Raw genomic sequence first — 16,868 nt, 5'->3', positions numbered from 1 at the left:
ATTTTATATTTATATCATAAATATAAATGTGTTACAATGAATAACTAACTAAATAAATAAAATTATAAAACACTTATTAAAATAAATTATTTAAACAGTGTAATGATGTATGATGTATTGAGAAAATTCATTCATTCATCTAGTAACCAGTTTATGCTGGTCTGGCTTATCTATCTATCTATCTATCTATCTATCTGTCTGTCTGTCTGTCTGTCTGTCTGTCTGTCTGTCTGTCTGTTCTGTTCTGTTTCAGTAACAACTTTACTTGGTCAGGGCCACAGCTTTCTTATTTATTTGTTTGTTTGTTTGTTTAAGGACATTTTTTTTATATACATTTTTTTTTTTCATTCTTCATTTTTCCTTTATTCATAGCTATATTTGCTCATTTCTTGCTTTTCCGGGCATCTAAATGTACATTTCAAAGATAAGGCTGAAGTAAGTAACAATTAAAAAAAAAAAAAAAAAGGCATTACAGCTTAACTTTGATAAACTAGCTGTCTGGCTGTAGTTGATATTAACATGTCTTATTTTGTTTTTCCAGAGACTTTTCTAGAGACTACCAGATCTCAAATACCCACCAAAGGACAGAACTCCATGATCAGCAGGTAGGGCGTGACCTCCGTGCACTGAGCCAAATACTGCACTAGAGCAGGATGCTGCAGAGATCTGAGACATGAGAGAATATAAGTCACAGAGTGAATACACTGTTTGAACACAAAAACAGGAACAGCAATGGCATATTATTAATATGCACAAAACTGTTCTCGAACAAAAGTGATTTTGAGACACATTTCTAAACAGAAAAAAGGTATAGGTAAGTAATGCAGTGCAGAATGTTTGTTTGTTGTTTACCTGTAAGGCTGTGCTTCCTCCAAGAAATGCATCTGGTCCTGAATACTGGCACTTGTCTTGAGCTCCTTCACCACCACCTGAGTACTGCTGAGACCAGAGGTTACCTCCCCCAACAACACCTGTGGACACACGGTACACACACACGCAACATAGACACACACACGCACAAAGATGCCCACACACGAGAAATAGACAACACATATAACAACAGGTACAAACAGAGGAGACAAACACATGCGAACATATATAAAGCACACACACGCACACATTTGAATGAACAAGAGGGGGAAAAAAAATGAAAATAGATTATTTTTTAAAATAAATAAAGCTTTTGCAATTTACCTTAATAAGGGCGGAAAAGCAGGATGTGTGAAAGCACAAACATACACATATACACGAGACATAGGACATGAATGTTCATGCAGATAAGACAAGGACACACACATACATGGACATACCCAGTCAATGGAACAAATTGAGGGAGTGTATATGTATATGCATTTGTGTGTATAGAAAGACAGAAACAGAGAAAGAGAAAGAAAGAGTATGAGAATGAAATCATTAGGCACAATGTATATACAAGACTATTATTCCAATTTTAAACATTAGAAGTAGATTTGGTAACACTTTGTAAAAACGGTACTTACACAAGTTCTTCGTAACACATTAATAAGCACTGCATAAATCTTTGATAGAAACAATGCTGGAGAATTTATCAAAGAATTTATGTCAAAACTCCAAAGTGTGACTTTGTCTTTATATGAAAGAGAGAAGAGACCATTACTGATACTGTATTTTTTTTATTCTTATCTTGCATTTTATCAGTCTGTTTTTATTTATAGCACATTCATGACAAATTGTAGAAGACATATATAGAGTTTCCAGGTCTCAGCAAAATTTCCAACCCAACTGCATGTCAAAAGCAACACAAAAGGACATGAACCTATCCCAAAAAGTTCTGGCATTTTTCTTTGTTTTCTCAGCCTTTGAGTGGAAAACAAGTTCACCGTGATGCATGGGCATTTCTGCAATATGCTTTATCATCACCTGGTACAGACATTATCCACTCCATAATCCCCCCTTTCCCTCGCCTAATCTTTGCGGTATATCTTACAACAGACGTTGTTGTCTACACTGTAGGATATAGCATCTGCATCTTCACTTTCCTTTTGTTTATCCTAGTCTAAGCTTGTTTAAATTGATTAGATTTAATTCCAATTATTGGCTTTAAAACAAGATCTTGGCAACCACAGGCTAAACCAGCCAAAAAAATGGCCACCAACAGACTTTTCCACCCGCAAACTTTCTCTAAAACTAGCCCATTTAGGGTCACCCCTGGTAACTCTGTACATAGTGTCATAAATAAAAATTTGATTACCACTTTCAAATTATCAAAATTATCTGTGCTGGCACATGAGCTTTGTAAATATGTAAAGTTTATTGGAATGGTGTTTCATAATAGTTTTTAATGCAAATAACACTTAATTTCACAATCCTATGGGAAGTAGACGAAGTAAACACCACCAAAAGGAAAGATGACAAGTGGACACTTAAAAAAAAAAATTAAATACTTCATGAATGTGTGGTTAGTGAAGACAAAATAACTCCCCAGATAAGGTTAAAATAATTACAGATACAACAATCTCAAACAGATGACCCATAATGATAACTGAGGCTTCTTCTCTCTTCTTTCTTTCATGCAAAGTAAAGGCAATGTATTTCATTGCAGTGCTTATGAATGTGTTATAAAGGTCCAGCGTAGCTACCCTTCATATAAAGTGCTACCAAAGATTATCAGTCACAAAGAAAGCTTAAACAAGTCTTTAAGAAGAGGCCCTTAAAGAAGTCTTTAAAAGCTCAAAATAATATCAAAGGTAGTCAAATCTGTGTTTGTCCCTGGATGGTAGTATCAGTCAGAAAGCATGACTCTCATCAGCGTGCAGCCATAAAGCAGAAGGGCACTAAACGTTTGATTTGTGCTAACATGTGCCTACAGCACAGCAGGCAGACAATTAAACTAATAAACAGTAAATAAGGCTTACCTTGCCAAACCATCCATGCCCAATCTCTTTAATGTAGAGCAAACTGTGGCGAGATGCATCTGTTGACTTCAGGAGTTGGACTGGAGATCCGATAGCAAACAGAAAAACAGCCATGAATACGTAACTGAATATTAGTAAATATTTAATGGAGAACTTTGCTAGCAGTAAAAGTGTGAGGAAGAACTTAATTTTCTAGGTTGGAAATTACCAAATTTCTGTCTCTAGTGATGCGCACAATCCTGGTTGAAGGCTAAAAGAAACCCCTTTCCTTAAAGCACCATCATCCTCCAAAAATCTGACCCAAACAAGCAATTCTCTGTATTTCTATGACTTTTGAGCTATACAATACAGAGTTGAAGAGAGTGCAGATGTGAGAAATTTCCCTTGTTAAGTCGAGCTGATTAAATGCCATGGCTCCAAAATACTGATACTCTTTTCAACCAGAAGCGAAACTCCCAAAAACCTCAAACCGCAAACAAAACACTACGGTCACTCAGAAAACCTGTTTTTGCTATAACGATTACAGTCATTCACCTTCATTCAACTACTCTAATTTAAAAAAGTGAAGACGTGCATAGGCAGTGCAGCGTTTTGTGGAAAATGCGCTCAGCTTCATGGAACTGCGACTGAAGGCGTACTGCTGTGTCGACTCAATGCACATCTTTATCCTGCCCAATCAACTAGCACCATCTAATTCAGCAGCTCTAGCACTAGTAACATAACAATATCTCTGTCTCTCCCTCACTTTCACTAGACAGACGGATCTTTGTGAAAGAGTGACGTGTCGTCTTTGTGACATCCATATTTTACGCCCATGTCATGTTCCAGTGAGCAGTCATCAGTCATTCCTCTTTCTCTGTGGAGAATCAGGGTCTTTGTCCTGCCTCTGCCACCGCTTGGTACCCTAGAGAGCAGGGTAGACACTCGGAGTATTGTTTTCAAACCTATTAGGCTGAGATGGCTTCAGCATTCTTGATGAGGGTGGGGCAATGTTGCCGTTGTGCCCTCTGGCATGTCTGGATGAGGGCATGAAGTGCCCCTAATGCAGAATAGTGACTTGTGTAACAACATAGAAAAGATGCAAAAAAAAATATAAAATAAAATAAAAAAATAAGCTACTGGATAATTTATTTATCACAGATGTGGCTTTTACTAAACCACAGTTAGGAAACGATGATGACATTTTCAACGGGTGCAATGTCGTAAATTTTAAGCATTGTTGCCAGGTTCTGCGTTTTTCTACAGAATTGGACTGTGCTAAACGCTACTGTTTGTTCATTTTTTTCTGAACGTATTATTATTATCTACTTTCTAGATTTATAACCACATGAACGTGGCAGCCTTTCTGAACGTATTATTATTATCTACTTTCTAGATTTATAACCACATGAACGTGGCAGCCTTCACATGCTGAAAGTTTGACTTTTTCTACTATGTATAGCTCTGAAAACTACAGATGTTCCTGAACTATGTTTCTGTTTCACATCTCAAACTTAAGTTAAATATCTCATACATAAGTTAAAATACATGCAAAATGCATCAGAGACATTTTGACAGTGACAGCTGGTGCCTGATTACAAACTGAAATGATTATGTTTATGTCCATTCTGCTAGAGTACATAGCTTTCCCAAAACTTGATCAAAGCTTGACAATCATTGTGTGAGGAAATCAGACTTAGCTACCAAGGTTTAGACATCTTTATGCAGACCGACTGTTTTCACCCACTGCTAAACTGAATCCTTACACAACATGATCTTTACAGAAGGATAGTCAAGGCAAGGCTAGAAAGTACATAAAAACCATGATCACCATTTCCATGCCAGTTTAATAAAATATATACATTTTTCATCTTTTATGGTTTTGCTTACCAGAATTCAGGCCGATTTCCCCAGATCACCACGCATAAGTAATCATACAACACCATTGCAGACCTTGGTAAAAGAACCATTTAAGATAAATGCATGATATAAGGGCTGCAGACCTGGCAACCCAGAAGCACAGTGATGATAAATCATGAGTTTTCTATAAGATCAGACTAGGTATGTAATTTATTTACAACAATAAATATCTATATCTATAAAATATGTTCTATAATGAATCCGGGGGTAAACACAGGTCTAAAAAATAGTCAAAACATTGAAACAATTGCTGCTAGAATGTCAACTCATAAATTATTATCAATGGTTTGGACATTTTGTGAAGACTATTCTCCCTGCCATCGGATATCATTATTCAGTTTTAATTACAGTGGAAAAAAATATTATCTTCTATCGCTTTCCCAATGTATTTTTAAACAATGCAGACAGAACAAGAAAACATCCCATGATGATTTAGAGGAGTTCACACCCACATGTTGTGTAATAACACATGGGTCTATTAAACAATGATAAGCATTACACAACAGCATGTGTTATTAATATTAATGCATTAATGCATTACCTTTCTGCTTGGAGTAAGCATCTGAGTGTGTGTAATCACAAATGAGGTAGTGTGTTGGATGGCCATCAAAGCGTTTAACCTGTACTACATTGTTGAAAGGAGGAAATAAATCACACAAGTCTAACCACACTAGTCGAAAGAAACACACACACACACAGCTTTGTCTTACTATCCTTGGGAGGACCTTCCATTTGCATAATTTTTAATCCAGATGATTAATGCTATGCCTACACATAAATATATCCCAAACCTCATTAACCAAAAGGAAACATTTTGGCTAAAAGCTGTAGTTTCTGAAATGAAATGTGAAATGTCCAGCCAAGGTCAAAACTGTCAGATATTCCTATCTTTGATGCTGTGTGTGTTGTGCAGGAGTGTATAATATCTGCATGTGATGTGTGAACACAAGCCTTTATAAACAAATGTAAAGCTGCAGTATTGGTATTTCACATAATATGGGAGTGTCATTTTGGTACCTTAATTTCTACACATAAAGCTAATGTGTGTGCCTGTGTGTTCATCGTGCTCCCTAAAGTATACAGCTGTGTTAGGGTGTGTTCTTAATCAAACAATTTTCCAGACACTAGGGTGTGAAACACACCCACGCACATAGGCACACTTCTGTTTCTCTTTTTCAGTCATCTAACACACCTCACTATTAAAAAAAAAACAGGAGCCATCAGGAAAAAAATAATATTCCTTGGCTCCATCAGGGTAAACTAATGAAACGAATCTTGCTTTATCCACACAAAAGTGTTTATGATATCTCAGGTCATAAATCAGGCCAGTCCCGCAGTCTCAACCAGAGTGACATCATCGTGACCACTCCTCACATAGCATCAGCGTTCCAGCAATGCTCATAATACAACCACACATTCCATATGTTCTAGATATCATCTGTATAAATTTGTCTTGGGAGCCCACAGGAAACAATCTGCCTAAGGAGTTGTCACTATCCAAATACACTTTATCCGCATTGCATGCCTCCATCAAGTATGCTTATGTGAATATTATGAAATCTCGGTTATAGGGAAACTGGAACAAGCATATGCTTGATCATCATTTATTTTAAAAGGCTGTTTCTATCAACCTCTTCTGTTCATCAATACGTCAGACTTTTTTTTATTTCTGAGGTTAACAGTCACATGTAATCTCGTACAAAAAAAATGTAGAAAGAAAAACCCAAATATTCACTACCACTTTTTCTGATGGTAGTCATCTAGATTTGGTGTTAAAATAGTCCACAATTTAACCATTTTATATCTCTAAAATACTTTAGCCACTAGCTGTGATATAATAACATGAAACTGAACATTTATTGCCTGTGGTGATTCGTTACATCTATTGTACAAGAACAGACATGACAAGGCAAAATATCAGTTCTGCACACTTAACCTTTTGATACACTTTAGCCATATGGCCTATGACTTTTTTGCCTACATGACGTTCTAGGACTCCTATGCGACCTCTCTGATACAGATTTACACCATTGAGAGGGAGAAAAAACTACATGGATATTTTCTATGGAACTGATTTTACCACTGCTCTTTTGAATGCCAAAGATTCCAAGGAGAATTTATGTAGGCCTACAGGGGCGGCATTATGCAATAGGCAGATGTTTTATTGGAAAGAATGTGTGTGTGCGTGTGTGTGTGTGTGTGAGAGAGAGAGAGAGAGAGAGAGAGAGAGAGAGAAAGTAAACTTATGAGTAGAGGGGGACTCCAGAATAGACATGCTTGAGAGTGGGAGCCATAAACACAAGCTCCATTCAAGATGCAGCACTCTCACACTTTTCTTCTGCTATCTGCTATAGGAGCTGCTCAGGAATCCAAAGGCCTGACGGAAGATATACTTATTTATGACACTGAGGTCGAGGTAACAGTGACATAGTGAATGACCCTTACTTGTTTTATCAATGACAAAGTTGTTTTTAGGGTTAAGAGCATAGGGGGCAGTAACCTTGTCAACTGGATAGATCAGCCTTGAGTTTGATGTTGTGTATATGATGATTATGTATTTATGATTATTCTCATTTGCTGTAGAAGTCTTGCTGAGCATTTCTCTGGATTAAACAACCCTGATCACTGAGCAAGAGATACAAGAGATATCCACTTAATGTACAAACCCTCTGTACACAGATCTTCTACTATCTTCAAACTATCTATACCACCTAACAAGGATCTTACACGGACACATATACAGTATATAAGTTATTATACCAACTATTATGAAATGAAATTAAATGAAATTTAATTTACTCTTACCATATGTCCTTGCTGCCAGTCCCAACTACTAATGTATTCATTTATTCCTGTGCAAAACCCTTTCTCTAGGAACTGAAAATGTAATCATTCTTAAATTTTCCAGAACAGAAACATTAATTTGAATTCTCTGTTACTGGTTGAGTTTCTTTTTTCATGTATCATACTAGCTTATTATTTGTGTCTTACCTTCAAAATCCTCAAACATCAAGTCTCATGTGATTTCATTCAAGTATCATTTTATACATGCTGTGAACAGGATATAACACTACAAAGCTTCAGTTCATGGAACAAGGTAAATTTTTTCTAAAAATTCTCAGTATTAAATTTTGTTATGTTAAAGTATGCATTAGACACAAAACCGAGACTGTGGCTGTTGTGCTGAGAGAAAAACAGAGTAGGGATGGAAATTTATGCAACTAGTATGTCTATTCATTTCTAAACGGGGGAGTGACAGTGACAATGTGTAACATTGCATTTGGACTTATTTTCATTATAACAACCTATGGTAAATCAATATACGCATTTCCATGGCTACATGTTGGAGTACAATCAGTATAATTCCAGTGTGTGTTCTTGTGTGTGTGTGTGTGTGTGTGTGTGTGTGTGTGTGTGTGGGCATGTCCTTATCAATCCAAACACAGCTTCCAGGTTTAAAATAGGTTTAAAAATTGTATGATCACATACAGTCTATGTGAAAGGACCAGAATTATTCTTTTTTTTTTCATTCAAACAAACAAACCTATAGATTTTTAGATTCTGTTTCTGAGCCCTGAATAGAAGTAATTTATTGGGACTGCACTTTTATTATATTCTTTCTTTATTATACTTTGTGAGCGCAGATGCTAGCACTAGAAGCAGGATACAGGTGACTCACCTGAGCGGCTTGGTTGTTTGGCGACAGGCAGTGAAACTTCACTCAGAGGCAGGACGTAGACATCAGGGCTGCCGGCAGAGGCTGGCGATGCCAGCGTGGACATGTCGGCCTGGTATTCATCTCCCTCTGCATTCTCGAACTCCTACACCAGCAGAGAACACAGAGGGCAAAGAGCTGAGGTCAAACACAGGAAACCCAGGGTGGGGTTGGGGGGGGTGGTGTGCACTACACTGTGATGCATTTGTGAGGCTGGATGGTATATAATAATAATTTAAGAAATACTGAATAAAAAATGAATTGTATAGAAAATGTTTTCACTGCAATGTACAGTATTGTAATATTTTGCCAAGCCTACACAGTGACCTGCTTTCTGTGCAGGATCATTTGGACCTGAATGAAACAGGATATTTTCAATTTAGCATTTGCTCATTTCGAATGAGCCCGATTAGCATACAGTGCAGACTGTAACTTGGACAGTGACACTTTTTATAATTATTGTTGTTGTTTTTAGTCCAGCACATAGAATTTGAAATGTAATCTCATAATTTCCTGCTTCATTAATACAGATATGTCTTTAGGCAGGAAAAGGGAAGAAAAAAAAAGCATTGGACTTCAGATGCAAACTCTACATGCAGAACTTTAATTTGTTCTCAGTGAAGACTTTATTTTTATAAGGATAAGAGCACAGGGGACAGTTATCTCATCGTCTGGATAAATCAGTTAATGTACTGTATATATGATTATGTTCATTTGGAGTGGTCCTGTTGATGAGCATTCCTCTGAATTAAAACAACACTGATCACTGGGAAAGATCTTCAAAATATCTGTGCACATACTGTATCTTCCACTAACTTCAAACTATCTGTACCACAAGAATTTTCCATGTAAAAATGTTATTATGCCAACTAATATAAAATAAAATAAAATGAATTGAAGATAAATTAAATATACCAGCCCTTACCAAAAGTCCTCAGTGCCTGTTCCATCTACTAATGTAATAATTTATTCTTATGCAAAACTTAATTGAAACAGTAATCATCCTTAAATGGTCTGAAACAGAAACATTAATTTAAAATCACGTTTCCTTTTTGTGTATCCCACTATAATATTTTTTATGTCTTACTTCCAAACTCCAAAATGTTTTTGTGTCAACAAACAGCAGTCGACTTCTGCTACATGCAGAATCATCTTTAGTTTACATGAACACATGATGCATCAGCAAACAGCTGCCAGAAAAACAACGGAGCAGCCCATTGTCCATGAATCCTAGATGTTTTATTAATATAGGTGTAAGCACTCTCAAGGTAAAGTCAAAATTCTGACAGTCGTTTCATACCCAATATGCTTCTCCAGATGCTCTTAAAGAGCCATCCACAGGACTTAAAAGACTGCTGGATTCTGGGGTTAAAGGAATGGAAAACAGTGACCTAGAGAGGCTTATATACTTTACTATACACACACACACACGCACACAGACATACAGTCCTCTCTGGGACATCATGGTCCTCATCTTCACATGACCCCTCAGTGTTCCACATAATTCCCAGCTTTTCCGGTTTCCCCTAGAGGGAATTAGCCAAATTTCTTTCTTTCTTTCTTTCTTTCTTTCTTTCTTTTTTACAATATAAGGTAATATATTACAGAAGTGAAATGAATGCATATCACCAGACAACGTAATTCATATCAAATGTTCATTTAATCACATTTACTTTAATTCTGGATGAATGAAAAGCTTTATGGAGTCTCACAAGTCCCATGCAGCTAAGCAACACAGGAAATCTCTCACACAGGAAATCTTTCTGCTACTGAGAGTCAGACATTGAGAGACATAATGAAAAAGCTCCAGGGATTCTTCGGCTAATTATGTGCATATGGGTCAAAACTGAGACGTGTCTTTTTCATGCCTGGAAGCTTTTCCTTTTACTTAAACCTATTACTATGCACAAATATGATTCACCTCTTACTTCACTGTTTCATTACAGTATTTAGAGGAAAATACATATAAAAATTAGAGTTAGTTAGATGTAGTTCTAAAATCTGATTGGTTGAGCTGTGTGAAGTCACTGTAAAATCTTTGACATATGCATACCTTTGACCACATCACAATAACTGAATTCTGTGTTAATGCTCCAGGTTTCAAACCAATTACAGACCGTTAAACTTAAGCCATTGCTTTGTCTGCAGAATGACATAATCTTTGTCTGGTATGTTGCTTAGCAACCAAAGCTTTGTATTAACAGACTACTTTACATGGCGCAAGAGTTGTTTATTAGATAGACAGAAAAAAACAGTACTCCAGGGATCTACTGTATGAGTTCACACACCATGATAGTTACAGTATACAGAGCAGCAGAGGGTCACTGTGTATAAAAGACTGAATTTCCACAAGGACATCTGGTTGCCAGAAAATTGGGTATCGTGCTGCTTGGTTGATTGCAATGGCTCTCATCACATGTCTGTCAGCAAATAAATAACACCCATTCTATCTATTCTATCTATCTACTTATCAACTAGTTTAAGACTTGTTTTTGACCAAGCCCTGTGGAATTGTGGCTAGAAAATAGCTATCACATATTAAATGATGGTTAATTCATATATAAAATGATGGTATAAATTTATAATTGCAAAAATTTATATCCTGAATTTATATAGTCTGTAAAGCTGCTTTGTGACAGTAGCCATGGTTAAAAGCACTATACAAATAAAATTGAATTCAATTAATTCCACAGGGACACTATGAATTCAGGCCTAACTGTATACTTACTGAATACTACTGCATGATAAACTATGCACTATTCACAGCAACTATGCCAGTTCAAGCCTTAAATGTATCTACTAGTCAAATGCTATATTTACCTGGTTGTGAATTATATTATTATACATTTAACAAAATGGGTGCTTGTGGAAATGCAGCATTCAGTGGATTGATTTTTTTAGTACTATTGTTTTACAAGTAGGCTTTTCAGAGATTAATCTCACTGTTAACAGAGCAGTTTAATTCAGGACTAGAAGTAGTATACGATCTTAAACTTAGTACAAAGCAGTACATACACTTATGACTTTTCGGTTTGACTCTTACTGTGCTCAGATCTTAACTCTGATATTTTTGTGCAGGCCTGTATGTTCTGTATGTGGCATGTGCTCCAACATTTACAAACAGCATAATAACTGATACAACAACTTTTCATAAAACATTTGTTCCACACAGGTATTTAGCTTGTTGGTAATCGCAGTGATAAAATGCCGAGATCGTGAGAATGAACAATATAAGAGCACTTGCCCAATATATTTTCTAACATATCATGAATAATAAATTTCATGCTGTGCTTACTGTAGTTTCCAAGATGAACAGGGATTAAATTTTTTCCTCCCTCAGCATAAAGAGAGCAACGTAGCATTCATGTGTCTCGTGCATAATTCATTGGGTATGGAACGACATATGGTGCACAAAGAGAGAAAAAAAAGAGCCACATCTATGCATACACACTGTTAAATACTAACAATTTTTTTGGGCTTGGTTAACCATATCTCAATCCAGATATATTAATAATAATTTACCCCCATATCATCACCTGTTTTAACACCAGCCTCTGAAGTCATCAATTCTTTACAAAAGTTAGTGAATATCAGAAACCTCAAAATAAGAAAATGTAAAAGGACTAATTAAAATTAAAAACTTACCTTGTCCCATTACTGATAGCCCACATATTGGACCTTATTTCCTTATGGTGTGTCAATAGTACAGCCATAACACCTGAGGGTACCTGTACTGTTTTCTGCACCCTCACTTAATAACTTCTGACCTAAATGCCCTTGCTGAAGCTCCCTCAGTGTCAGCACAAGCATGACACAAGAAAATCATACATTTCAGATCACACAGCGGAGAGAGATGCATAGCTGTGCCTCTAAAGAACCAGTCACCATATGAAATTGTGCAACTGACTTATAGGGAATGCAGAGAGAGGAGGGAGAAGAGAGCCGGAAATGTGGGAGGGAGAAAGAAAATGAGAGGCAGACAGACAGATTAAGAGGCGGATGAATGGGTGAATGCATGGACGGATGGACGGATGAATGGATGAAAGGAGGAGCAGAGTCCAGAGAGAAAAGAGACAGCAGCAGCTGAGAACACTAGCCAAAATGAGAGGGGGAGGGATGAAGTTTTACATTCTGAGCTCATGACATCACTCTCTTTTTCTCTATCCTTCCTTTCTCACCCTTTTTTCACATCTGTAGAGCAGACCCCTTCCACGCACACACACACATACTCGAACTTTTGGGAGAGTGTGTCTTATTGTAGAAGCAAGAGGCACTTCAGGTTCAACAAGGAGGCTCCTCCATATTTCTCTCCCTCCTTCTCCTTATCCCTTTCTCCTTATCCCTTTCTCTCCCACACTTCTACTTCCTGTCACACCTAGTATGTGGGTAGTAAGTGTAAGCCAGATGTCACACACACCACAGTGTTTTTGCATCACATCATGTCTATGTGTATATATGCATTTTTGTCTATGAGACCCTGTGAGAGACTGTGGGTTTGTTTGTGTGTACAGGTGAGGGCATAAGTTTTCACCCCCCATGGTTTTTCAATAAGAAATGTACCTCAATTCAATTCAATTTTATTTGTATAGCGCTTTTAATAATTGTCACAAATGAGCTTTACTGAAATATATCAATTCCACTGATTTAAATTTATAAATTTATCCCTAATGAGCAAGCCAGAGGCAACGGTAGCAAGAACAAACCTCCCTGAGACAATATGAGGAAGAAACCTTGAGAGGAACCCATCCTCATCTGGGTCACACTGGATAGTGCGATTGTAAATTAATTACATAACTGTATATTATATATTCAAAAAGTGCAATTATGTAACCACTTTGCAATTTATCTACTAAGCATTTAGCAGAGATATAACTGATATATCAAGAAGAAGCTGTAGTTAGTCCAGAATGCAGCAGTCTGAGAATGCAGAATGCAGAGTTCTTACTAGAACCAGAAACTTTCACCATATAGCCTTTATCTTATCGACCCTATTTTTATCCCCCCTGTATTTCACTGGACCAACTTTGCTCATTTGCATATACAGTATGAAATACACAATCCTCCATAAACAATGTTGGTAAATCAGCTTGCGTTTTTTTGCCTAAATGTCTTGATGCTATACATGCTGCGTTTTGTCTTCTTAAATATGTCTTAAGGGTATGCAGACTTTTTCGGACGACCTTATGTGTGTGTGTGCATGTTTATATATACACGAGATTCTGTATTCAGTCTCTAGTCAAATTTGACCACTGTGCATAATCACATTTTCCCTACTCAGCCTGCCATGACCAGAGAACAACTGCAGAGGTTTTCCTGGGCCAACTTACAGTATATAGGTGTAATCTGATAACTTGAGAGTCTGAATATTAGGCAGGAGGGAAGAACTGTGTATTTTTCAGCTGTGCATGAGATACTGATGACCAGGTGCTCTTGGTCTCTGCCCTAGCTTCTTCTTTCTGCCAACTCTTGTTCTGCCTTTCTCTTCTCTCTTTTATCCCTACACAAATTTCTCAAGTGCCTTGACCCATATTTTGAGAAATTCACACACTGTGAGCCCATCAGAAAGCTGCTGCATCTGTTATACTTTTCTGATAGAAGCATATGGACTAATCTCTGGTTGTTTATTACATACAACACAACTCCACATTTTCAGTTTTCCTGTTACAGATTAAGCCTACTTAGCATACTTAAGCCTTTCCAATGTAAAAAAAAAAAAAAAAAGTGTGATCTTCTTTGCTCAAATTTTAGAGCTACTTGGTGGTGTTTGATAGTGTTCTCACCTTAAATCCAATCTCTCCTTTCTTGCAGCACAGGCAAGCCAGCATGAGGAAGATGAAGGTGAAGAGGCCAGAGAAAGACACAGCCACCACAGCCAGAGAGGACGACCAGGAGAGCTCACTCAGAGGAACACCATCTGTGAGAGAGCAGCAGTAATACACATAAATACCCAGTAAATACTGAACCAACTTTAGTTCTCTCTTAAAGCAGATTTTGAACAAAATAACATGAGGAAAACTCAAAGCTGCCACTGCATGCTGCTGCTCATATTGGTCACAGAGGCAAACCAATATAAATACTAGCAATAACAGGCTTCAATAACCTACAGCAATGAAAAATTGTTTAGAATTTTTAAAAAATTGCCAAGCAGACTGAGCTCATTAATCCTGATTAGTATATAGACATACTGTAAAGTGTGTGCAGTTTAGTAGATTATTATAACTGTCATCAACTATCATTAACTATCAAGTCAGACCTTCTACACAGAAAATAAATTACTACATTAATAAGAAAATTTGGATTTTTTATCATTGAAAAGCAAAATATGATAATGTGTCTTTGACTAGATTACAACATAATAATAATAATAAACTTTATTTTATAAAGCGCCTTTAAAAGCAGCTTCTCAAAGCGCTGAACACAATATAAACAATACAAAGAAAACAATACAATATCAACAAGCAAATGCAAGTTTAAAAAAATATGTCTTAAGTTGAACTTTAAAAATAGCGTAATTCTGAACTTCCCTAAGTTCAAGAGGCAGAGAATTCCAAAGGACAAGAACATAGAAAGCCCTATCATCCATAGATCTTAGATGTCTTTGAGGTACAACCAGCAAGTTTGACTGAGAGGAGAGCAATCTACGATTAGGAGTGTACGGATGTAACAATTCTGTAAGGTAATGTGGTGCCAGGCCATGCAATGCTTTAAAAGTAAGCGTCATAATTTTAAAATCAACTCTAAACCTGACCGGGAGCCAGTGCAAGGATTCTAACACTGGAGTAATATGACTACCAATCCTAGTCCCAGTTAAAATCCTGGCAGCTGAATTTTGCACATATTGCAACTTATTGAGTGTAGATTTAGAAACTCCGGCTGAAAGGGCGTTACAATAGTCTAACCGTGAGACGACAAAGGAATTTATCAGCATTTCCGCGACTGTAAAATTTAACATAGGACGCAATCTTGCGATATTTCCGAGGTGGAAAAAAGAGGTTTTAACAGTACTCTGGACAAAAGAATCAAAAGACAGACTTGAACATACTACAACAATTTGTCTAATATTTTATTCTATATTTCCTCCATTGACATAAGGCAGCGTATTATTGCCCATGATACTGATCAGATACTAAGTACAATTCATTTATGGAAACTGATTTTGAAGAGTCGTCTGTTTTTGTTTGGAGTTTGATATATGCGGTGACACAATAAATGTCTCACAAGCCAGATTTCTAACTGTCACTAGGGAGTCATCAGTTTCCTTCATTCAACATGGCCAAAAACAGACTACTCTCACAGAAAGGTCATCTACTTGACAGTGCCAGTGACCAACCACAGACTGTTGTTCTAGTATAATGTGAGGAGGAAGCAATTAGGAACACAGTGCTACAACAGAAACAACCTTGCGTGCAACATCCTGGCAACATTGTGGTAAATATACAGTAGTCTCACTATATAATCTCTTCTAGAGTGTCTAAGGCTGAGATTAGGACGCCATGACATGTTTTTCAGTAAACTGATTATATCTTGTTCTAAAGATTTCATTGCTGACATCATCATAAATCAACTAATGGAGTTTGCTCTTGGCTTTTTTTCCTCTGATTGTAGGTGGAATAGGAACTAAAGGAAATAATATTTTATATTGTGTAAACCTCTAGGTGCTTGCATGATTTCTTCACTTTTTTCATGACTTATAACACAGGTCTACAATGTGTACAGTACAAAGTAAAACAGAATACACTATACAAGGCAAAATGTTTTAAACTGGCTCCATGGACTCTGAAGTCTACAAATTACAAACAACATACTCCAGACAACTATATACATGCCATATGGTACTGCACACCCATTAAACATTTTTGGCAACAAGTCACTAGTCAATTATCCCTCCTGCTGCACCTCCATCCCCATGCTTTCCTAAGAAAAGCAGCAGAGAACTTCTTACAGCCCTAATGATTGCAGAGGGAACTATACTGAAGAACTGGAAATCAAAGAATCACATCAATCACACTCACTGAGATACACATACCACACATACTCAGATGCACAAGCCTGCAAGTGTGCAAAAAAAAAAAAAAACGGATATGAATGTTCAATATGTTTCCATTTTAGACACCACAGTGATAAAATTAAGACATGCAATGCAATTCACTACTTAACTAGAAAAAATGAAATAATAAAACTGTCCAAAAACAATGGCTCATCCATGTATTACCATTCTAAGAACAAAAATAATTAAAAGCAATAAACAAGTGCAGATGTGCTGCATTATTAAACTCCACAAAATGGCAATCACTGCAGGAAGAGCGTTCTGCTGAAAGCTCTAAATATGGGATGAAACAGCAGTAAGTGCCTCTCAACAA

The 16,868-nt window shown here is 36.8% G+C and overlaps 1 protein-coding gene across 5 annotated transcripts in view; it reads right to left on the bottom strand.

Annotated features, from left to right (window-relative positions):
• aatkb (apoptosis-associated tyrosine kinase b) overlaps window positions 1-16,868 on the bottom strand; it is a 48,182-nt gene that overhangs the window by 10,079 nt on the left and 21,235 nt on the right. For 2 of the 5 annotated variants that reach the window (XM_026914762.3, XM_026914763.3), the window contains exons 2-6: window positions 14,289-14,422; window positions 8,473-8,614; window positions 2,895-2,974; window positions 853-971; window positions 579-666 (exon numbers count right to left, since the gene is read on the bottom strand). In XM_026914762.3, the coding sequence (XP_026770563.2) occupies window positions 579-666; window positions 853-971; window positions 2,895-2,974; window positions 8,473-8,614; window positions 14,289-14,422 (563 nt within the window). Of the gene's footprint in view, window positions 1-578; window positions 667-852; window positions 1,195-2,894; window positions 2,975-3,102; window positions 6,828-8,472; window positions 8,615-12,153; window positions 12,474-14,288; window positions 14,423-16,868 lie in introns of those variants that run through there. The other 3 variants (XM_026914764.3, XM_053238713.1, XM_026914765.3) reach the window with 3 other exon arrangements.

The sequence above is a fragment of the Pangasianodon hypophthalmus genome, chromosome 12 (assembly GCF_027358585.1).
Source record: "Pangasianodon hypophthalmus isolate fPanHyp1 chromosome 12, fPanHyp1.pri, whole genome shotgun sequence".
In the NCBI taxonomy this organism is placed as follows: Eukaryota; Metazoa; Chordata; class Actinopteri; order Siluriformes; family Pangasiidae; genus Pangasianodon; species Pangasianodon hypophthalmus.
This window is presented reverse-complemented; position numbering and strand designations above follow the sequence as displayed.